The 23,116-nt window shown below is 47.3% G+C and overlaps 1 protein-coding gene across 3 annotated transcripts in view; it reads left to right on the forward strand.

Annotated features, from left to right (window-relative positions):
- Positions 1 to 22,797, forward strand: part of LTF (lactotransferrin) — a 30,466-nt gene extending 7,669 nt beyond the window's left edge. For 2 of the 3 annotated variants that reach the window (XM_068982993.1, XM_068982995.1), the window contains 13 exons: positions 248 to 395; positions 1,336 to 1,391; positions 4,862 to 5,040; positions 5,469 to 5,643; positions 6,061 to 6,215; positions 7,862 to 7,952; positions 10,158 to 10,205; positions 10,932 to 11,087; positions 12,997 to 13,138; positions 17,403 to 17,470; positions 19,423 to 19,607; positions 20,731 to 20,920; positions 22,467 to 22,797. In XM_068982993.1, coding sequence (XP_068839094.1) covers positions 248 to 395; positions 1,336 to 1,391; positions 4,862 to 5,040; positions 5,469 to 5,643; positions 6,061 to 6,215; positions 7,862 to 7,952; positions 10,158 to 10,205; positions 10,932 to 11,087; positions 12,997 to 13,138; positions 17,403 to 17,470; positions 19,423 to 19,607; positions 20,731 to 20,920; positions 22,467 to 22,501 — 1,628 coding nt within the window. In that variant the 3' untranslated portion in view covers positions 22,502 to 22,797. The remainder of the gene's footprint in view (positions 1 to 247; positions 396 to 1,335; positions 1,392 to 4,861; positions 5,041 to 5,468; positions 5,644 to 6,060; positions 6,216 to 7,861; positions 7,953 to 10,157; positions 10,206 to 10,931; positions 11,088 to 12,996; positions 13,139 to 17,402; positions 17,471 to 19,422; positions 19,608 to 20,730; positions 20,921 to 22,466) is intronic. The other variant, XM_068982994.1, reaches the window with a different exon arrangement.
- Positions 22,798 to 23,116: the final 319 nt, after the last annotated feature.

Below are 23,116 nucleotides of genomic sequence, written 5' to 3' on the forward strand. Positions count from 1 at the left end.
GGTGAGCATGTGGGGTGAATCCAAGGCAGGGGTCAGGTTAACTGCTGTGAAGCCTGTGGGGGTGGGGTCTCCTGTATCAGCAGCCCTGGGAGGTGGTAGCTGAGTCTAGTCTCAGCCAATGTACATCTTCTGAGCTCCTGGCTTTGCAAAGGCTGTCAGGTGGGGGTGGAGGGGAGGGAACACTGGGGGTGCCACTGGCTGTGGTCTGGTGAGCTCATACCCTGGTTCATTTCTCTCTGTTCAACAGCTGCGGCTAAATTCTTCTCTGCCAGCTGTGTGCCCTGCGTTGATGGAAAAGCGTACCCCAACCTGTGTCAACTGTGCAAGGGGGTGGGAGAGAACAAGTGTGCCTGCTCCTCCCAGGAACCATACTTTGGTTATTCTGGTGCCTTCAAGTGAGTGAGACTATCGTCTTTTCCCCAGCGGCCCATGTATCCTCGGGCTAGGAAGCCCTTTCTCTGGCCCCACATAGAGCTCAATGAGCTAGCGGGGACCACGAAGGAGGTCCAGTTCTCGAGCTGTGCAGAGAAACCGAGTCCGAAAAAGGTGCTGGCTCTGCCCAGTGCATGATCTCCTCCAGTCCCCTAGCCCCCCGCAGGACCCCCTCACCTCCGCACCAGCCCAGCGAGCAGTCACCTCGTCAGCGCACCCTCCTGCCTCCCCAGAGGTCCCTGAATCTGGCTTTGTCCCTCTGTGGTCCTGGGCTCCTCCTGCTGATGGCTGTCCCCTCCCTAACTACAGAAGGACTGATGGAGTCTTGTCATGAGCAGACTGGCCCCAGACCCCTGGCCAGGCAGCCGGACAGCCTGGTCCCTCTCCCCGGGAGGTAGTGATCTCTGCCTCACTGGGGAGCTCTCTCCTCCGCCCCAGCCTCATGCTGAAGCTGATGTTTCTCCTTTTACCCCATCTGCCTCTCGGACTCAGGCATTTTGTGTGTGTTGGGGGGCCTCCCCGATTCCCTGCTGCCTAGGGCACGTTTGCCACTTAGCCCTGGGAGGGGGAAAAACCACGTGGCCACATGTACTGCTTTTACCCTCTGGTGTAGAGGCTTGGAAATTCTTTTATATAGAAAGACAAAGTTTTGCCCTCTCAATCAATCCTTAAAGGGGAAAGTCGGGGTCTCTAGCCAGCATCCTCTGGTTCTTTCTTCCTCAGAATCCATCTGCAGGTGGCCCCTGATGCCTTTGCAGTGGGGGCTCCAGAGCCTCAGAGCCCTGTCCTCTGCAGGTCAGGAACCCACAGAAGACAAGCCCCAGGGCCCCGTTCCACAGGCAGGCATGAGGAACAAGCCAGGGCGCTCTGTGCTGACCCTTCTGGTGCTTTCTCGTCCCACAGGTGCCTGCAGGACGGGGCTGGAGACGTGGCTTTTGTCAAGGAGACGACAGTGTTTGGTAAGGGGAGGGCGAGGAGCTGCGGGTACCGCCTCCTTTGCTTTTTCTTTCCTTTCATTTCATTGCAAATCCAAGTAGTGAGCTAATTTGACTCCTCACTTCCTGGCACACGATTACCAAAGTTCTCTGCAGAGCACAGCTCTGATTTTTATGTGACTTTATATTTTAAGCAATCAGTTTTCTTTGAAACTCCCGTGCCCGCTGTCTTTCTCTTCTGCATCAAGGACACCCAGGTCAAGGTAGCTGACACATGTCCTCCAAGATAGATGTGGTCTTGCAGAGTGTATAGAGGTGATCTGTGTTTCTGATTCTAAGCTCACAGAAGCTTCATTGATCGTTATTGATTATGATCTGATCAAGGTTTTCCACTCAGCATTCTGTTTTAGAGATTTATCCGTGTTGTTGTGCTGGGCTTGTCTGGTTCAGGGGTTCTAACAGGTGAGAAGTGCTCCGTGGAGAGCACACATCACATTTACTATCTACAGCTGTAAAGCAGTAGATACGTCACTGTTGGTTTATCTTGCGTTTCTCTGGCATCTAGTGAGTTTGATCATCTCAGTGTATTTGCTGGTAGTTTGGGCTTCCCTTTCTTCCTTTTTTCACCGTTGACTATCTTTCTATTGATTTTCATGTCTGTTTCTTCATGATTTTGATTCAAAGTGAGGCGTTCCTCCTCTCTATGTAACCAGCCATGGTTGGTTCTAGACTTTAGGAAAATCTCTTCTCAGTCAAAAAAAAAAAAAAAAAAAATCTGTCAGTGACAGGTTTGTTGAACAGAAGTCCTTGATATTGATAAAGTCAAATTGGTCACTTTTGCCCTGCTGGCATATGTTTTGGGGGTCTTTTAAAGATGCTATTTTCCATCTAAATCATAAAGATTTTCTACAGAACAATTTATAGACTCCACTCCCTAACACATTCTTGTCTGTTCATATGTACCCTACCTAGGAAATTAGGTATGGATTCCACTTGAGCATTCTCCCCTTTATAGTGAGACCATTTTCCTTATAATACTGACTGTAAAAAATTCTACCCTTTTCCTACTGCTGTGTGGAGCCACTTAGACATAAAACTTATTTATAATCATGGATTCTGAGCTATTTTGTCTCACTGGTCTATTTGTATTTTTCTGCTTTTATTCCTCTGGTTTGTAGTGATCCTTAATAGCTTATGGAGGTGGAAGTGGGAGGGAGAGAAAGAGAGAGAACCTTCCCCAAACAGTTTGCTATTTATTTTCTAACTAAAATTTTTGAATTATTTTCTTGATTGTTTAAAACATCATACTTTAAGTAGAATTGTATTGAATTTAAATTGATTCATGAAAAACTGATATATTTATGTCAAATTTTCTAATCCCTGGATCATAATAAATCTCTCCCTTTTGATCACACCTCTTTTTAGGTTCTTCAATAGAATTTATAGAACTTAACATTTTTCTCTTAATCTCCTGCGTTGTTTTTGTCTTACTTCGGCTGAGCAGAAAGACTCGCGGGATCTCAGTTCTCTGACGGATTGAACCCAGGCCACCACAGTCAAAGCACAGAATCCTAACTACTAGACCATCAGGGCAGAGAAAGCGATGGCATCCCACTCCAGTACCCTTGCCTGGAAAATCCCATGGACGGAGCAGCCTGGTGGGCTGCAGTCCATGGGGTCGCTAAGAGTCAAACATGACTGAGCGACTTCTCTTTCACTTTTCACTTTCATGCATTGGAGAAGGAAATGGCAACCCACTCCAGTGTTCTTGCCTGGAGAATCCAAGGGACGGGGCAGCCTGGTGGGCTGCCGTCTATGGGGTCGCACAGAGTCGGACACGACTGAAGCGACTTAGCAGCAGCAGCAGCAGCAGCAGCAGCAGCAGCAGCAGCAGCAGACCATCCGGGAGCTCCCTCCTGGATTGTTTCTCTTTTTTTTTCTGCATTGTTTAATGAAACTAATTGCAGTCACTCAGTGGTGTCTGACTCTGTGTGACCCTATAGACTGTAGCCCCCTAGGCTCCTCTGTCTATGGGATCTCCAGACAAGAATATCGGAGTGGGTTGCCATTTCCTTCTCCAGGGGATCTTCCTGACTCAGGGATTGAACCCATGTCTCCTGCATCTCCTGCACTGGCAGGCGGATTCTTTACCATTGAGCCACCCAAGAAGCCGATGAAACCAACTGCCTGCTATTTAATGATTTTACTTGCTCTTAGAGTATATTATAATCTGTATTAGTTTCTGTTCTGTTGTTGCTAATGAGGGTAACACTTGATTTCTGTAGTGTTGCCTCGCTGGACTTTTCTTGTTAGTTTTATTAGTTTTTTCTTGGTTTCACTGGCTTTTCTATGTAGGTGATTGCATCATCTTTCAATAATTAGAATTTGTCTTTTTCCTTCCAGTGTTTATATCTCTTATTTCTTTAGTAAATTGTGAAATACAGGTCATCTGGTATTGTGTTGGCAATGTGACAGCTGACATCTTTGCTTGGTCCTGATTTTGAAGTGACTTTAAATTTTCTTCTTTTAGTATGATTTTGCTGTAGATATTTTGATAACTAGCATGTATCAAGTTTAATACCTTTACCAAGTTCTCTATATTACTGGTTTTCCAAAACTGAAAAAAAGCACAAATAAATGTTCAACATATAAATGCTTTTCTCTGTAGCTATTAAGATGATCTCATTGTCTTCCTTTAATTCATTCTTGCCATGAATGTCTTTAGCTCCTTTGGCATTCAGTCATTCTTTTGTGAATGGAATAAACTGATAAACATAAGAGTCTGACCTATTAGTTTAAAAATAGTCTGTTATATTGAGTTAGCTAGTTATTTTAGATTTTTCTGTTTATGTTCATAAGTAAAATAGGTCTGTAATTATTTCCTCTTGTACTTCTTTCTCTGATTTTGAGATCCAAATTATACTAAGCTCATAAAACAACTTGGGTCAGTTTCCATCACTTAACGTATTCTGATGCAGTTTACATGTGATGCAGATCAATAGTTCCAAATTGGGATGGACTCACTCATACCACCTTTCCCCCTTTTTTGGATACACCCAAGTGCTGAGAAGTGATTCAACTGTATTTTTTGCTTTAAAATTTTTACCATTTTTATTCTTTCTAGAGATGTGGGTGAAGGCAGCAGTTCTGGGCTTGTTTCCGTCCTGCGACTCTTTGTAGGTGGGGTTGTCATGTAAAAAGATGGGTCTGGTTCAGCCTCCTTGGCTTGCCAGGCAAGAGTTGCAACAATCCCAGAGCCTGTATGATCCAATCAGAGGATCATGGGCTTGCCCTTAAGGCTTCCTGGGCACTGTCTTTACTTTTCCACATGTTCCGGCGCAATCCACTGCCCTTCTGACCCCCAGTTTTGTCAACTGTATAAGATGTCTCCTCCAGCTCAAATTCCATGGGGAGAGGAGGGCCATAGCTCATGGCTACTGACTGGGGCCTGCTCATCTGGACCCTCCTCTCCTCCACCTCTCCCTTCCCCCCAGAGAACTTGCCAGAGAAGCCTGACAGGGACCAGTATGAGCTTCTCTGCCTAAACAACACTCGGGCGCCAGTGGATGCATTCAAGGAGTGCCACCTGGCCCAGGTCCCTTCTCATGCTGTTGTGGCCCGCAGTGTGGACGGCAAGGAGAACTTGATCTGGGAGCTTCTCAGGAAGGCACAGGTATCCCCACCCACAGTACCCCCACCCGCTTGGATCTGGTGGTGGGGAGGTTTCCTTCCTTCCTTCCCTAACTTGCTGCCACTCTGGAAGATTCAGTGGCCTGCCTGTCTAGGCTGTACTCCATACAGCTGAAACAATGATGCCTCCTCTAGCGTGACCCACTGGCGGTGTCTCCCAGGCTGGAATAGAAGTAGGGGAAGGATGATGCAATATTCTCAAGACTCTAAGGTGCTCAGACCCCAGCAACTTCGTAATGACGAAGCCATGACTGAGCTGTGTCTCAGGGATGCCGTGAGACCCTCTACAGGAGGAGGGCAACCCAGGTTCCTGCTCTCAGAATCATCCCAGAATACCGGATACTCTGTTTCAACCTGGTGTTTCGGCTTCCTGTTTACCACTGACATCATAATTCTCTTTCCCCTCACTAGGAGAAGTTTGGAAAAAACAAGTCTCAGCGCTTCCAGCTCTTTGGCTCTCCACAAGGCCAGAGGGACCTGCTATTCAAAGACTCTGCCCTTGGGTTTGTGAGGATCCCCTCAAAAGTAGATTCGGCGCTGTACCTGGGCTCCCGCTACTTGACCGCCTTGAAGAACCTCAGGGAAAGTGAGTGAGGGCCAGGCCCGCCCTAAGGGCAGGCCGGTGTGGGCGGGGAGCCTTGGCTGAGGCCTTCCGGGAGCACCTCACCACCCTCCACCCCCGCCCGCTATGGGCAGCTTGACCCTGCTCTGCAGCGGTCCCTTGGTCACCTTCCAGCCCCTGGAGGTCTTCACCGGGGTAGGTGTGATGTGAATGTGAGCATCTTCTGTGGACCAAATCAGGTGACAAGTGTCTCCAAAGGAGCATGTCGCCTCCTGATAATACTGCCACAGGACCCTGTGTGCGTCAGGTTGCCCAGCCCTGGTAGAGCAGTCAGTTTGCTTCTGGGGAAGTGAAAAGTACGAAGACACCCCAAGAGAGCCAGGGCCCTTCTGGCTCCTTCCAGGGAGCTCACAGCCTGTTGACCACTGTGTCCCTGGGCAGCCGCGGAGGAGGTGAAGGCACGGTGCACGCGGGTCGTGTGGTGCGCGGTGGGACCCGAGGAGCAGAGTAAGTGCCAGCAGTGGAGCGAGCAGAGCGGCCAGAACGTGACCTGTGCCACGGCCTCCACCACCGACGACTGCATCGCCCTGGTGCTGGTAGGGGCCTGCGCCCGGCCTGCGAGCGGTGCGGGCGGGGGGCCCAGGTCACCGCATCTGGTTGGAGGGGAGCAGGGGCTCAGCGGTGCTTCGCCCCCAGGGGGGCAGGGTCTGCTCGTGCCTGCGCAGAGTGGGGACAGAGCTTTCTGTCCTGCAGAGTGTCTATTGTGGACTTCACACTCTTCTGATCTTAAGAACAACTCACAATGAATGCAGGTAATTTGGAAAATTTGGAAAGATGTGATGTAAAAACAAAGAGAGCAATGGAACCGCATACGGGGCCACCACAGTTCAGTGTGTGTTAGTCACTCAGTCACGTCTGACTCCTTGTGGTCCCATGGACTGCAGCCCTCCTCTGTCCATGGGATTCTCCAGGCAAGAATACTGGAGTGGGCTGCCATGCCCTTCTCCAGGGGATCTTCCCGAACCAGGGCGTGAATCGGAGTCTCCTGCATTGCAGACAGATTGTTTACCATCTGAGCCAGCAGGAAAGCACCATAGTTAAGAGTTTCACTAATTCCTCACCGTAGGATTCATCAGTTCATCTCAGTTTAGCCTCGGAACAGTAGTGGACTGTTGCACTTCTGTTGTTTTGAGTCCTTTTCACTTAACAGTATATCTTGGCTATTTTCCCACGTGACATATGCTTTGAAAACACTTTAAAAAGTTATTTCAGTGACTTTCCAGGTGGTCCAGTAGTGAAGAGTCCAGGAAGGCCTGTAGGGGGCCTTGGTTTGATCACTGTTTGGGGCAGATCCCACGTGGTGCATGGTGTGGCCAAAAAAACAAAAAATATATATTTCAGAATATCTTGTATGTGGATGTGGCACAATTTAGTCGTGACCCTATTCTTCTTCGTCCCCTTATTTTGATGTTACCAATAACCCTGTGCTGTGCAGCCTCGAATAGAAATCTTCATCCACATCTCCAACTACCTTCAATACAGTTGTAAAAAAGTTATTAGTTCAAAGAGGGAGTTTCACAGTCTTGCTGAATCCATGTTCCAGTGCTGGAGTCAGGGCTTGTTCGTTCTGATGGTGAGCGAATTTAATTGCTTCTGTTCACTTGCTGAATACTTTTGAGTGCAGTGCTAATGAGTGGAGACCAGACAAGACCAACCGTTCCCACCTGTCTCCTCAGCGAGGGAGGCTGGTGCAGGAGTGGTCCCAACAGTGCTCCAAGTACAGAAGGCGTTTCTGTTCCGAGTCCGGGGGGTAAAGACTCCACCCGCCAATGCAGGAGGTGCAGGTTCGATCCCTGGGTCAGGAGGATCCCCTTGGAGGAGGAAATGGCAACCCCCTCCAGTACTCTCGCCTGGAGATCCCATACACAGAGGAGCCTGGTGGGCTACAGTCCATGGGGTTGCAAAGAGTCGTTCACATCTTAGTGACTAAACAGCAGCAACGACTGGGCTGCCTGTTCCTGGTCTTTCCAGTGGAAGTGACAGCGTGAAAGGCATGCACGGCCGGTAGAGAATTGCACGGCCGGTAGAGAATTAATAGTGCACGCGGCGTTTCCTTGGGCTGCCCAGATCAATCCTTGCTGCTTTACTGGGGCACCTGACATCCGTTCTCTTAGAGCTGTAAAGACAGGCAGGATGGGAAATAGCCTCACCGTGGTGCTGAAGATATGCTTTGTCTTGGCAGAAAGGGGAAGCGGACGCCCTGAGCTTGGATGGAGGATATATCTACACTGCCGGCAAGTGTGGCCTGGTGCCTGTCATGGCAGAGAACCGGCGTAAGTGGAGAAGAGCACCCTCTGGCTTATTCCCTCTGGGCTTCGAGGGCAGGGTGGAGAGGAGTAACCCCACTCGGTGGGTCATGCGGAGACATTAAAATGGACAGATAGGTTCAAACAGGAGAATCAGGAGAAAGAATAGATGAAAGTGGCTGTGTTACCCACATGGCCTAGTGTGGTGAGAACTGACAGAGCCCAGCTTGATTTCCTCTTTTTGATTTTAAAAAAGATTTTAGTAAGTTATGATATATGTACAGAAAAGTGCACGTAGGTGTACAACTGAAGAACATTTCACACACCGGTGCATCCCCAAGCTCTAGTGCCCACAGCAAGACACAGCGGGTTCCGCAAGTCCTCTCGCGCCCACTAGCCCTCTTACCCCAGCAAGGGTAATGACTCCTGACTTCAAACGGCACAAAGCGGTTCTGCCCGTCTTTGAACTTGATGTAGAAGGTACCTTTTAAAATGTCCTTTGCTCAGCATTATATCTCGTTTTGCAGTATTCTGTTGTGACTCCACTGCAGTGACTTATTTATTCTACTGTGAGGAAGCATTTGGGTAATTTCCAATGGTTGGCTGCTGTGGATAGTGTTGCTGTGAACATCTGGGTCCTTGTCTTTTGGTGAACACATACATGCATTTCTGCTGCCTGGAACTGCTGGGATGGTCTGTTTGGATTTGCTTCTGGACTGCTGAGATTTAAAAGTTTGTGATTTCTCAGGTGGAGAAAGACAGATACCTTCTGATTTCACTCCTATGTGGGATAGTTAAAAAATAAGTGAATAAACCAAATCAAGCAAAAACAAATACGCAGATTCAGGGAACAGAGTGGTGGATAAGAAAACAGGGAAGGAGATGTGGGGGAGAGGGAAATGGGCAGTGGGGGTCAGCTGTAGGTGAGGGATGGAAACTAAAGTTTTGGCGGTGAGCACATTGCAGGTAAGGGGCTTCCCCAGCGACGCAGTGATAAAGAATACGCCTGCCCATGCGAGAGGGTCAAGAGACATGGGTTCAATCCCTGGGTTAGGAAGATCCCCTGAAGGAGGAAATGACAACCCACTCCAGTATTCTTGCCTGGGAAATTTCATGGACAGAGGAGCCTGGGGGGCTATAGTCCATGGGGTCACAAAGAGCACACATACACACACACACACTATAGGTATAGTACTCATAAAACTTACGTAATGTCATAAACCAGTTAAAAAATGTTTTTCCAATAGAACAACACTTACATTCAAATTATCCATCACATGAAGTGGGGGTGATGAGACCTTTTCCCAAGGAGAAGCTGATTCCGGAGTCCAAAGGCATGGATGGAGAGTGCTGCAAGGATATAAACAATTCCACTTTATCCTTCGCCTCTCCACAGGGAACCAGAGGAGGCCAGGTGCCCCCCACCTCCGACCGGTGAGGATTAGGTCGGAGTTCTTTGGTCGCAAATAATACCAACCAGTTGCCAAGTGGCTTAAACTGTTAATTGAACTGTCCAGATGTTAGCTGCAGCAGTTCCACCCCTGGGTACATCCCCAGACATGTATGAAGATGTGCAGAGACCTTAGGAGCCGTAACTCAGCTCAGTGAGTTACAGACGACAGTAAAGCGATGCGAACTTAAAATCACAGTATTGGGACAAATATCATGACGTCTCTTATATGTGGCATCTAAAATATGGCACAAATGAACCTGTCTACAAACAGAAATGGACTCACAGGCATACTGAACAGACTGGTAGCCAAGGGGGATGGGAGGAGGGAGAGGCATGGACTGGGAGTTTGGGGTTGGTAGATTCAAACTGTTACTTTTAGAACGGATAAACAACAAGGCCCTGCTGTGTAGTACAGGAAACTATGTCCAGTTTCCTGGATAAACCATAATGGAAAAGAATATAAAAAGACAAATGTGTATATGCGTTTAACTGAGTCACTTTGCCATGCAGCAAAGATTGACACAACACTGTAAATCAACTATACTTCAGTTTAAAAAAAAAGAACTTAAAAACACAGCATTGGGTTGAATTGAAAACAAAAACAAAAAAAGGAAGAAACATAGTGAAGTCTGTTTTACAATGCCATGTATTTATGTTAAAAACAAACATGTACAAAGCCATGCCAATATGCGTTTTTCAATATGTGGGCACCTTTGAAAAATAAATGAACACACTAAACAATGTGTTTAATGACATTTTGCTTCTCTTTATTCTTTCAGAATCCTCCAAATACAGTAGCCTAGATTGTGTGCTGAGACCAACGGAAGGTGAGTGCCTTGTCTTTTGGTGAACGCATACATGCATTTCTGCTGCATGGAACTGCTGGGATGGTCGGTTTGGATTTGATTCTGCACTGCTGAGATTTAAAAGTTTGTGAGGGTACATTCTTGTCCCTGGAGGAGAGGTTGGGAACTTAAAAAATAAACTCACAGAGATGCAGCCATAGAAGCTGTGAGTTCTTTCACAGATGCCAGTCATTCAGAGATGAGAGTGGCTGGGATTCGTGTTCACATGGACCCTCACACATGGCAGAGAAATCTCAGAGTTCCTCACTGTGTCCTGAGCCCCACTGTGTCCTGGGGAAGAGGGGTGGCTCATCTCCGTCTCGTACGGATGAGGAAGCAGAGCCCCAGATCTCACTCACAGCCATGGATAATACTGGGCAGATCCTGGCCGGAACCAGGGTCCCTTGTGCCAAATCCCATGCCCTGTGCACCAGCCAGCCCACCACCTTCCAGAGCTGGTGCCTCCTCAGCTTCGGTAGACAGGGACACTTGCTGGCAGCAGAGTCTACCAGGCGTGAGCTAGCAGGAGGGGAGCTGCACCCCACTTAAGCTTAGGCTGTGTTGGTCTGTTTGACAATAAGCAGTCATCTGGGGGGATCGCTGCCTGGTGATGCTTCTTAACCTTTGTGGGCCTGGGTTGCACGCTGTGCAACAGAGTCCACGGCCCAGGCCCTGGGAGGTTAAGACTTGCTCTTCCGTTTGTCCAAGGGTACCTTGCCGTGGCAGTTGTCAAGAAAGCAAATGAGGGGCTCACTTGGAATTCTCTGAAAGGCAAGAAGTCGTGCCACACCGCCGTGGACAGGACTGCAGGCTGGAACATCCCCATGGGCCTGATCGCCAACCAGACAGGCTCCTGCGCATTTGGTAGGAGTCCTGAGGCAGTCCTGGGAGTAGGCTGGCGTCCCCTGAGAAAGTCAGGGCACGGAGGGGCGGGGATTTGCAGGCTGGCTGCGGCCCACAGGCCTCATTTGGTGTAAGCTGTCCCCTGTGGCTGCCTCCTTCAGTTTCTTCATACATCCTGCCCCACGCCCCGTCCACCCCACATGGAGGCACAGAACTGCAGGGTCAGTCTGCCTCTCTGCACGCTAAGAATGGATGCAGGTACTGAGAAGTTCAGAAGTCTTTTTTTTTTTTTTTTTCCACCTCCTGGAGCTCCAGATCTAAATTCCTCCCAGGTGCTGGCTCCCTAATTTGGGAAAAGCCACCTGCCTTCCTCATAAAAGGTGCCTTTTGCTACTACACAGAACTGACTTACAGAGGAAACCCAGTAAGACCTCTTGACTTCTGCCTCAGCCTCCCCCCTCCTGCCCTCCCCACTGCACACCATGCTCGTGCCTCACATAGGAGCCACACCCTACCTGCCGTGGGCATGGTGATGGGGAGGTGTGTGCCACGTTCTCGTTGTGGCTCGCGTCCCGGGAAGGCCTCTGCTCGTTGGGGCCCTGCTGCGTTTTGAACGGGTCTTTGCGGTTCCGCCTTGGCAGGCTTTCATGTGGCTCTGCTGCTCCCCAGGAGTGCACGCTGGTGTGGCTCTTTCTGACCCCACGGCTGCCTCCAAGCTGTGGGGAGGCTGCCAGGACCATGGAGGGACACTCCCAGCATCGCCTGAGCTTGGCACATGGTGTGGCTTTTTCAGTGGCAGAGAATGCACAAGTCAGATAAGGGGTGCTATTTGCTCACTGGGGCAGGGCTTCCTTGTCACTTTTATTTCCTCTCTCTTTAACCTGTTTTAATCCGTGTTAACTCCTTGTTGTTGTTTAGTTGCTAAGTTGTGTTCAGCTCTGCGACCCCATTAACTGTAGCCCGCCAGGCTCCTCTGTCCATGGGATTTCTCCAGGCAAGAATATTGGAGTGGGTTGCCATTTCCTTCTCCAGGGAATCTTCCCGACCCAGGGATCGGACCTGAGTCTCCTGCATTGGCAGGTGGATTCTTTGCCGCCAGAGAAGCTCCACTAACTTCTTAATATGGGCTAAATCGCATGATGAGTTGGTCCAGATTTGGTTCAGCTGCAAGGGCAGAGAACCCCCAGTAGAAGTGAGTAGAGGCTTATTTCTCTCTCATGTGAGTGAAGCCCAAAGGTGGCTTGTCCAGAGCTGACAGGACAGCACCATGGAATCAGGGACCTGGCTTTCAAATATCTGGCTGTTTTGACACGTACGTGACTTCCATGCTCAAGGTCACTCACGGCTCATGTCACATCTGGCAGTCCAGCCTGCGCTTCTGCTTTCCACGTGCAGAATGAAGGAAGGGAAGGAGAAGGGCAGAACGTGTATGCCAGCTGTCTTTTGAAGATGTCAGGACACTGGCCCCTGATACTCCTGCTCATATTTCAGAAGTGAGTGCCTGGCCACGTGGCTTACTAGCCACAGTCTGATAAGGCTTCTCTCTGTTTTACCGGGTACCAGGGGCCCTGGTGAAAAGCAGGGTTCCTATTCCTGAGGAAAAGGGGAGAGCAGAACCTGGACATTTTGCAGCTTCTGATACAATGACCACGGAGTTCATCAAGCTGAGTCCCCTGCTTGAGGCTGCGAGGATGGGACCCTTTGTACAGTCACAGACTCTCTTCTCCAGCCCCAGTCAGGTTGCCTATAGTCCCAAGTTTTTCTGAATCCTGTTGGGGCCCAGGTTGGTAGTAACTTGTTACTATGTGTTATAATGAGTGTGTTCTGCCTGCCTTGGTCAGACCAAGCCACGCCTGTCACCTGTTAGGCAGAGACCACTTAATCTTGACACAGGTAGGAAGAGCTGGCTCCCCATGTTTCTTCTCTGCAGATGAATTCTTTAGTCAGAGCTGTGCCCCTGGGGCCGACCCGAAATCCAGCCTCTGTGCATTGTGTGCCGGCGATGACCAGGGCCTGGACAAGTGTGTGCCCAACTCTAAGGAGAAGTACTATGGCTACACCGGGGCTTTCAGGTGGGTGCTGTGGCCAGGCTTCACCAGGACAGGGCCTTGGCCCTCAGCCTCCAGGGTCTTGGTACATCACATTCCTTTTTATTTTTTTTCTCTTTGTAAAATATATTTCCTTTATTTTTAATTGGAGGATGACTGCTTAACAATGTTGTATTGGTTTCTGCCATAGAAAACACAAATCAGCCGTAAGTACCAGGAGTACATGTACATCTCCTCCCTCTCTGCCCCCTGCCCCCCGAGAACACCCCTGTAGGTTATCTCTGAGCACCAAGTTGAGCTCCCTGTGTGGTACAGCGACTGACTCTCTGTTTTACACGCGGTGATGTTACATTTCGGTGCTTCTCTCTCAGTTTGTCCCACGCTCTCCTTCCTTCTGCTGTGCCCGCAAGTCTTTGGCACTGCTTTGCTAAGCGGCCTGATGTGGTCTGTTGGGGGCAGCCTGGGGATCAGCTGATGGGCGGGCTGGGGAGGGCTCCCATCATCCCACGAGTGGGGACTGACCCCGGGGCTGTCTGACCTCAGCCCTGCTGGGCCCCTTCCTGTGTCCTGGAACCAAGGTCAATCTCAGTGGACCTCAGTGTCGTGTTCAGAATCAGATAGGGAGAGGTTGTGGTGTAAGTCCTTTCGGCAACTCAGTTTTATGGGGAAGAATTCTCTTTCCCGTAGGCACCACCTTCTCCCCCAGTCTAGGTAGTTATGTCTCACGCTTTTCTGCTCTGTTTGATTTTGGCCTATAGAAATGGCGGAGAAAGAGTGTTGCAGAGTTATTCTCCACTAGTGAAAAATAAACCAAAAAAGTGTTTTCAGAACTCACAAATTATAAACACGTAGTGAATTACAGTATCTTTTCACAGTCCTCATTTTTTCAATCACGTTCATGCAGCTGTTACTTCTGAGTGATATGGTTGGGGGTTTGAAGGGCAGAGTTCTCCCCCATCCGTTATTTTATCTCTATTCGCCAAGAATATATTTCACCACCAGGTGGCGTCATGTATTTAAGAAACACTGCTCAAACTGGTCTTGGAATTTTTTTTTAATGTAAATTCAGTAGCCCCCTCTTCAGTGATGGAATGATATAAAAGTAGCTTTTCCTATACTCTGAGTGACTTATTAAATATTTCATGAATTTAGAAAAAAATTTTAAGGGGCTAAATTTTTGCACATGGAAAAGTTGTAATGTGATTCCACTCAGAAATACTGAACAGACAACTTGTCTGATAAAAAACCATGAGGTTTTCCTTTTCAAACCTATAGTAAGGCACTATTTCACTGAAAACACATACACTTTAGAACTCCTGTTTATACTAAAAGGAAATGCTTTGTCTTTTGCTCAACTCGAAAGTTGGAACTGGAAGTTCTGTTCATCTCTCTGTTTCTAACATCCTCATATATTGCTGGTTTTCAATTTTTAAATGCCAGTCATTTTCTGCTGACTTTTTATTAGGAAAAAAGAAAATCTAGCCTCTGTTACTGCTCCTGTGCCTCTTCTACTCATAACCACAAGCTTCACCTCCTTTTAGTATCCAGCAAGAGTATGACGTATTTAGGGTTTACTTTATCATGAATATGCAAATATTAGTCTCATATTAAATATGTGATACAATAAGATTATATTTACCTTACTGTACAAAGTTTTAGTTTACTCTGGAGTTGATAAGTGTCTTATTAAACTTCATTTAACTTTCTATACTGCTTTGAAAAAATCACTCATTCATCCCCAGGCCTTCCACTCATAGCACAAATCTCCTAACATCCCGTGCATAAACAGACTGGGTGCTGCCCCAGGTGCATCATTTACCTGCACATGTTGCATCTGAAGTTTCCACCCTCCTTCCCAATCTAGATTGGCCCTTTCTAGGCCCCCCGCACATCTGTGGTCGTGGGATTCCCCTGAATCATCATTCTGGGATTTTCCATTGTCTTACTTCCCGTTAAAGGACTTGTTTTTTGGATCCTGCATCTTTCGCTTTCTTGATTTTGTTGCGACAGAACATATCTTCTTGAGGAAGAGTGAATAGGAGTTGCTGGTTTTTGAGTATTTACATGTTTAAAAACATCTTTAGTCCACCCTTGAAGGGATTTATAGTTTGAATAACTAAATGTAGGCTAGAAAAAATTTTCCTAGGAATTTTGGCAGGATTTCCACATCTGGGAAATGGCAGCATTAACTGGTTTGACCAACGGTCCCACGAAAAACAAGGAAAAGTGTTGGACTCAGCACAAACACACACACAGACATGTTCCTAAGAGCATTGAATAGCTGACAAAGTAACAAGGGATTATTAGACTAAAATCTAAGGCAAATAGGGATTGAGGGAGCTAAGTGGAGCCACTTTGTCCTGAGGACAGTTATCGACTCTGACAAACTTACACTCAGAGTTTACATACATCTTTAGGGTAGGAGTGAACGAGAGGTAGCTTCCCCTCCACTCCCATAGGGCTTCAAGTTGCCTAGAGGCGGAGGAAAATACACACCATCCCTGAAAAAGTGAAACCATGGGCCAGCTCTTACATGAATTTGCAGCTCCAACTTGTGTCTCTTAGGATGGTTCAGGAATTCTCAACTCATAATTCCAAAAAAAGGGACCCTAGACTAGCAAGATCACTCCTCTAGGAAACCTGTCTGGAAGACAGAATCTTCAGGTTAGGCCTCAAAGACTGCTCAGAAATACTCTTTGAATAATAATGAGCCAGACACAGTGAAAACAGTAACTATAACATTGTTAAGCAAACATACAGGGAAGAAGTTGCCAGAAGTGGAAAACAGAAGAATCAGCAGGTTAGTGTTCTTAAAAGGAATAAATAGAACTTCTAGGAAGGAAAAAAAGTACAGCAATTGAAGTTAGCTATGCAGCTGACCAATTTAACAGATTAAACATAGCTAAAAAGAGAAGTAGTGATGTGGAAAATACATGAAAAAATTATGTAGAATGTAACATAGAAAGAAAATAAGCAAATTTAGAAATTTAAGAGCATCAATCCATTGTCTTCTAAATCTAAAGTTTCTGATGAGAAAGCTGATAGCGGTTTTTGATCCCTGCTGCTGCTGCTGCGGCTAAGTCGCTTCAGTCGTGTCCGACTGTGTGTGACCCCATAGACGGCAGCCCACCAGGCTCCCCCATCTCTGGGATTCTCCAGGCAAGAACACTGGAGTGGGTTGCCATTTCCTTCTCCAATGCAGGAAAGTGAAAAGTGAAAGTGAAAATTCTCAGTTGTGTCTGACTCCTAGTGACCCCATGGACTGCAGCCCATGAGGCTCCTCCCTCCATGCGATTTTCCAGGCAAGACTACTGGAGTGGATTGCCATTGCTTTCCTAATTCTTTGTATATGACATTTTTTTCTTCTTGAAAAGAAAATTGTTTTTAAGTTTTTAGCAGTTTATTTTTGGCTTCCTAATTCTGAGAGAGAAGTTTTAGAAAGCTCATGAGATGTTTTAGTAAACAGATCTACACAAAGAATATATTTTTGAAGTGTAAATAAATCAGACATATTTGATGCATATTTATCTCTAAATTTCAGAGATTAAACAATGAATGAAAAACACTCTTTAGGAAAAATGAGTTCGGGGTTTCATCCAGTGTAAAATGCTTTGAAAGTTATTTTCTTGAAACGTTTTTGATTTTAAAAAATAAAAGAAATAAGCAATAGTTGTAAAAATTATTTTTAAAGCTCCCTCCAGTGTTCTGAAACTTCAAGAGGTTATATGTGTGGGTCTTCTTTTAAGCCATTGGATGGCACGTGTGTATTTACGCTGCATGTATATCGGCTCTATTTAGTCCTCCTGTTCTCAGCTACTTTCAGTGGTACCTAGTACTTCTAATTGTTGAGTCTTTCTGGGGTTCTGCTGTGCACATCAGCTTTCTCCCTGGGTGTTCCCCACCCAAGTTGGACACTTGGGCGTCCAATTTATGTCACAGTTTTCTTTGCTCTGTTGGGTCAATTACCATTCATCCATTTGATCTTTGACTTCCAAATGACATTGTTATCTTCCCTCTTTCCCTCTTGCCTTCCTCTCACTCATGGATTTGTGGCTTAAAAAAAGAAAATCTCATTCGTGCCATGTTATTGGCATTTTACAAGGAGGGAGGGTACTTAGAAGTCTTTGAGCTACTGTTTTAAACTCTAAAAGTTCCTGGACATATTTATCTTTATTTTTTCTATGTTTACTTCCACGTTGCAGGTTTTGGAATGTGTATCATAAATAGCTATGAAAATTCTAATAGTCTTTCCTCTCTGGCAATGTTTTTATTCTCTGGAACAATTTAGGTGCCTGGCTGAGGACGCTGGGGACGTTGCATTTGTGAAAAACGACACAGTCTGGGAGAACACGAATGGTAGGTGAAGGTGTTGTCCTTTCCCCCTGCAGAGCACAATCTCTGCCGTCACAGCATAGCCTACTGTTGTGGCAGCCCCCGCGCGGGTTGGAAAAGCATTTCCTGACACAAAGTATTTCAGCAAGGAGTGACTTTAGAAGAACAAGGAGCAGAGATAATGAGGGTGCTGCAGGCACAGTGGGCCGACCTCCTGACCAGGGATGGTCGACCGAACGCTGTTAGAACAGCAGCCAGGCTCAAGGGAGAGCCGACTCTTTCCTGGGTTAGTAGCCAGTTTTTATAACCTCAAGACGAAAATTGCTGCTGGAAGGGTGGATTAGGCGATTGGTTAGGGCGCTAGAGGGTGAGTACCAGGGTAGGCAATTTTTCCTGTTAATAATATGGGGTCAGGAAACTGGTCGGTAAGGATCAGATGGGCTTTTGGCAATGGTTACTATGGGGCTCAGTCAGTTCCAGAGGTGCCCTTGACTCTGGGCCACAGAAGCATGCCATCTGCCTGTCTCAGCCAATCAGAAGTTGAAGGTGAATGATACTAAAACAAAAAAAAGTTGAACATATGCAAGTAAAAATTTCCCCTTTTTTAGAAGGAAGTAGAAGCCTTCATTCAGCCCCTATGAGCTCTCAGTGGGGAGACTCCTTGGAGAGTGAATGAGGGCAAAATCACAGGCGGATGATGAAGCGGAAGATCCGCCAGCCAGTAGAGAAGTAGCCACTCTCTCTTCTGACCTCTGGTGAAAATAATAATGATAAATTCAAGACTCTCCGCAGTTTGCTTCGTTCTAAACTGCACCTTTGTGCTCACCTCCCATCAGCCTCTCCACCCAGAGGGAACTACCACTTCCTCCCCTGGAGAAGGACCTGCCTCAGCTTTCCACCTCCCTCCCTCAGTGACAGCTACAGTCCTAGGCTCTGCTTCCTCAAGTCCCTGGGGAGAGTGACTGAGGCCAGACATGTAAATTTTGGGATGATCTGAGTATCAGATAGACAAAGCCAAGAGGTTGGAGGAAGTATTTTCTTGAGGGGAGAGGGCAAAAGGAGAGAAGCAGCCAGCCGTGTGACCGGGGAAGCCGTATTTGCATACACACAGGCGATTTGCGTACACACAGGCGGGCCTGCACACAACTGTATTTCGAATTCAGGAACCGTGAATCTAAGTGATCTCCAGGGCTCAGATGAGTATAGTTTTAAGCTGCTCTGGGATTTTGCAACTGTATTTTATTGAAATTGATTTAAATATATTGGATAAACCCATAAGAGAAGTTCCTATCCTTCTTCTAGTTACATTAAGAGCGTTGGAATACGAAAGAAAACAATTTCTTCTTGAACACAAACCAGCACTTCTATTTCTGGAACTTGCTGGAAAATATGGATTTTTCATATTTTTATAATACACAGTCCAATGTAACAGCTTTATGGAGATATAATTTATATACTGTAAAATCCACCCGTTCGGACTCTCTGATTCAGTGATCTCCAGCACATTCACAGAGTGGTGCAGTTGCCAACAAAATCCAATTGGAGAACGTTCACAAAACCCCTTTAAAAAGCTCTGCTCCTGTTAGCAGTCCCTTCCCCACACCCCCCAGAGCTGGCAACCACCAATACACTTTCTGTCTCCAAAAAATAGATTTGCCTATTGTGGGCATTTCACAGAAATGGAATCCTACGCTAAGTGGTCTTCTGTGACTGGTTTGTCTTATTTTGCACCCTGTTTTCATCCGCGTGGTAGCATGCGTCAGAACCTGGCTCCTTCTTGTTGCTGATTAAGGCTCCGTCGTGAGCATATAGTGCTGGTATTTGATACACTTGAAGTCTGTGTAGCTTGAGGAGCTTTATTTGTTCTCCTTCACGTGCGTGCATTTCAAGAGGCCGGTGGGTGGTCACAGCCCCAGAAAGGAGGCTTGGACTCAGCCGGGCAGCCGTGGCTGACGCAGCCTTCTCTCTGTCTCCAGGAGAGAGCTCTGCAGACTGGGCCAAGAACTTGAATCGCGAGGACTTCAGGTTGCTCTGCCTCGATGGCACCACGAAGCCTGTGACGGAGGCTCAGAGCTGCTACCTGGCGGTGGCCCCGAATCACGCTGTGGTGTCTCGGAGCGATAGGGCAGCACACGTGGAACAGGTGCTGCTCCACCAGCAGGTAAGGATCACAGGGCCTCCTGCCTGTGCTTACCTGCAGGGGCTCCCCTCAGGTGGGCAACCACAGAGCTCGGCGGATCCGCTCATCTCCAGCCATTCTTCCTCGTGCCCCAGCTTGAGGCTGGAGATGACAGTGTTTGTCCACACTGTTGGCCTGCCCCGAGTCTCAGGCCCCTGGACATGTGCTCACTGCCCAGCCAGGAGAGGCTGTCTCTCCTTGAGCCTCCTGTTGTTCTTCCGGCAAATGAGGGAGGCGACTGAGCCTTCCTTTCACAGCCAGGTAGAGAGTTGAGTTTCTTCTGCTGATGTCTCCAGAGCCTGGGCTGGCTAGGCAATGTTCTCTGACAAGGCCCCTGCATTTGTAATCTCTAAAAACAGCTGACCCAGAACCTCTATAGATTTAAGGCTATCTGTGTGAAGATTTCTTTCTATTTGAAAGACATCCTATAATTTCCTTAAAGTCTGGGATTTTTCTATTAGCTTGTCTAGTTCTGTGTTAAAACGGCATGTTTTTTTCTAGATGAGCTTTAAAGACAGTGACCCTAGGATGTAAAAATAAGCCCAATTACTAGCATGCCTGGAGCTCCCACTATGCATAGTCACAGGTGCTGATAAGAGGTCTGCCACCGTGAAGGTGCTTGGTCCTTGCAGCTCACCTCTGGAGGAGCCCTGGGCACAAAGGAGGAACCGTGGTTGGGGGAGGCCAGGTGACCCGCCCAAGGCAATGACCTGGTCTGTGGCAGAGAGGATTTCCCGTGCAGACTGCCCCTCTGGGAGAGCTGGCCTATTAGAATGCTAGAGGTGATTAACCTTGAGGATGGATCTCAAACTCCTCCTCTGGTACCCAGTCACCCATAAGAAGTTCTGAGGGCGGAAGCCACAGATTTAAGGAGCAAGGCAAGATGGTGGGAGGTGAGATCAGAAGTGGTGAGGTGCCTGGGCGCTGGCCTGGGGCCTGGAGCAGGGGAAGGCTCAGCCAGGGCAGTGGATCAATTCTAGAACTCGGCTCCTTTTGCCCCACGGTCTTCGGGCAGCTGATCCTGCACAGCAGAGATTGCCTCCCAAGTCCATAATGTCTCTTCTTTTCCTCAGCTGGTCTCTTATTGTCTGCCCTTCTGACATAGGCTCTGTTCGGGAAAAATGGAAAAAACTGCCCGGACAAGTTTTGTTTGTTCAAATCTGAAACCAAAAACCTTCTGTTCAATGACAACACTGAGTGTCTGGCCAAACTTGGAGGCAGACCAACGTATGAAAAATATTTGGGGACAGAGTATGTCACGGCCATTGCCAACCTGAAAAAATGCTCAACCTCCCGTAAGTGGAATATAAATAACATCACTGAGAAACCGTCTTGCATGAAGGTCAAAGTTGGAGGGTCAAACATTTTAGGGGTGATGTGGGTTTAAAAACGTTAAGGCAATACAATGTCTCTGTACCTCAGAGATGGAGATGGCGAAGGACAGGGAGGCCTGGCATGCTGTAGTCCATGGGGTTGCAAAGAGTTGGACACGACTGAGCGACTGAACAACAAATACCTCAGGAAATTATGCTCTCATTGATGAAGTGAAAGAATTAGAGAATAAAATAAAGCAGTAGATAATATGCTAAATTTTTATAATGCTGATAGCAATTGTAAATATATTTATGCATGTAAATATATCTATGTTCGTAAATATATGTATGTATGTATACACATGGGCTTCCCAGGTGGTGCTAGTGGTAAAGAACCTGCCTTCCAATGCATATAAACATATGTACACATGTCTATACATATATATTGAGAAATGGCAAATTCTGATTTCTAGGCAGTTACCATAAACAGTAACCATAAAGAGAATACAAATTCTCATAAACCATTTTAGCCAGGAAAATGTATTGACAACAATTTAAAAATGTTTAGAAGACATAGCAGAGTGTTGTCAGGCTCCAGGCAATAATTCCCAAATCTCAGTGAGTTCTACCTCCTCTGTGCACTGGAGTCATCCGGGTTCCTGTTTCTGGTCCCTCCCCAGGGGAGTTGGAGGCATTGGTGGGGCTTGTGTGGTGGTCCAGGGGGAGGGGGAAAGCTGGGAATCTCTACATCAGTGGTTCTCAACCGAGGATGATTTTGTCCCTGAGGCATTTGGCAATGCCAGGAAGTATTTTTAATTCTGATGACTTGGGGTGGGGGTGCTGCAAGGATGTTTCTACACAAAGCACAGAACAGCCTTCACAATGCAGAGTTCCCCAGCCCCAAATGTCAGTAGTGCCAAGGCTGAGAAACCCTGCTGTATCCACAGGTATCTCGGGAATCGTGATGCAGGTGGATCTAGGGCCACACTCAGAACCCTGCTGCAGGGCTACTCTCAGAGCAGCCACTCAGGACTGCACAGATCATGCGCCTCTGCAGGGCAGGCTCCTCTGTCTGTGCTGAATCCCCAGGGCTTAGCAGAGACTCGTACAAAGCAGGTGCTCAGGAGGCATTCACGGATGAATGAGTGAGTGCCGAGGTCGACACTATTGCAGGCAGATTTGCATGAAGATGATTGGTTGCTCGCAAAAGAAATTCGAGGACCATGCGAACTTGAGAGTGTAACAGCTGATTCACCTGGAGACAAGTGGGTGGGGGTCGTGTCACTCAGGCCAGAGCAGGAAATCTCGAAACTCAATGAGGACCAGAGCTTCTGTGTGTTCCCTTGGGCCCTGCTGCTCTTAGCAGGAGGGGTCATTGGGAAATACGGGGATGGTAAGCTTTGACCTACAGTGGGGAAGAAGGGCAGAGGGAAATCTGTTTTAGTGTCTTCTTTGATTGATGCATTGATTCCAAGGGAAAAAAAAAAGGAATCCTTTTCTGAATCTCTGGCTTTGTTGTGTCCCACAGCGCTTCTGGAAGCCTGCGCCTTCCTGACGAGGTAAAGCCTGCAAAGAAGCTAGCCTGCCTCCCCGGGCCTCAGCTCCTCCCTGCTCTCAGCCTCAGTCTCCAGGCGTGAGGGACCTTCCTCTCCCTTCCTGAAGTTGGATTTTTGCCAAGCCCATCAGTATTCACAATTCCCTGCTGTCATCTTAGCAAGAAATAAAATTAGAAATGCTGTTGATTTTCATTCCCTATAAAATGCCAATTATCTTCTCTCGAATGTTCTACTGAAATCGTGTCTGACAAAATACCTGCCCAGTGGAACCTTTCCTTCCCTGTTTTCCAGGTCACACCTGCCTCCCACTTTCCTGCAGTTTTGTGTTTGGTGTCTGATGGTCTGGAATCTAAGGTCAGGCCAAGAAACTCTTTTCCTCTAGGGAACATGGTTGGTCAGTTACATAGTTGTCTGTGTGAGTGTAGGTTTGAGTGTGTATGTGCATATATGTTTGTTTCTAAGGTGGGGAAGAAATAGAGAGTAGGAATCAAGTGATCAGTGGAAGAAAGTGGGTGCCAAGAAGGTTTATGAGTATTTGGTATTTTAAGTAAATAGCATCAGGTGTAATACATGTACAAATATAGACAACCAGGGGAAAATGTGGAATACATTGGGCCCTCCA

Source organism: Capricornis sumatraensis, chromosome 10 (assembly GCF_032405125.1).
Source record: "Capricornis sumatraensis isolate serow.1 chromosome 10, serow.2, whole genome shotgun sequence".
NCBI classification, from domain to species: Eukaryota; Metazoa; Chordata; class Mammalia; order Artiodactyla; family Bovidae; genus Capricornis; species Capricornis sumatraensis.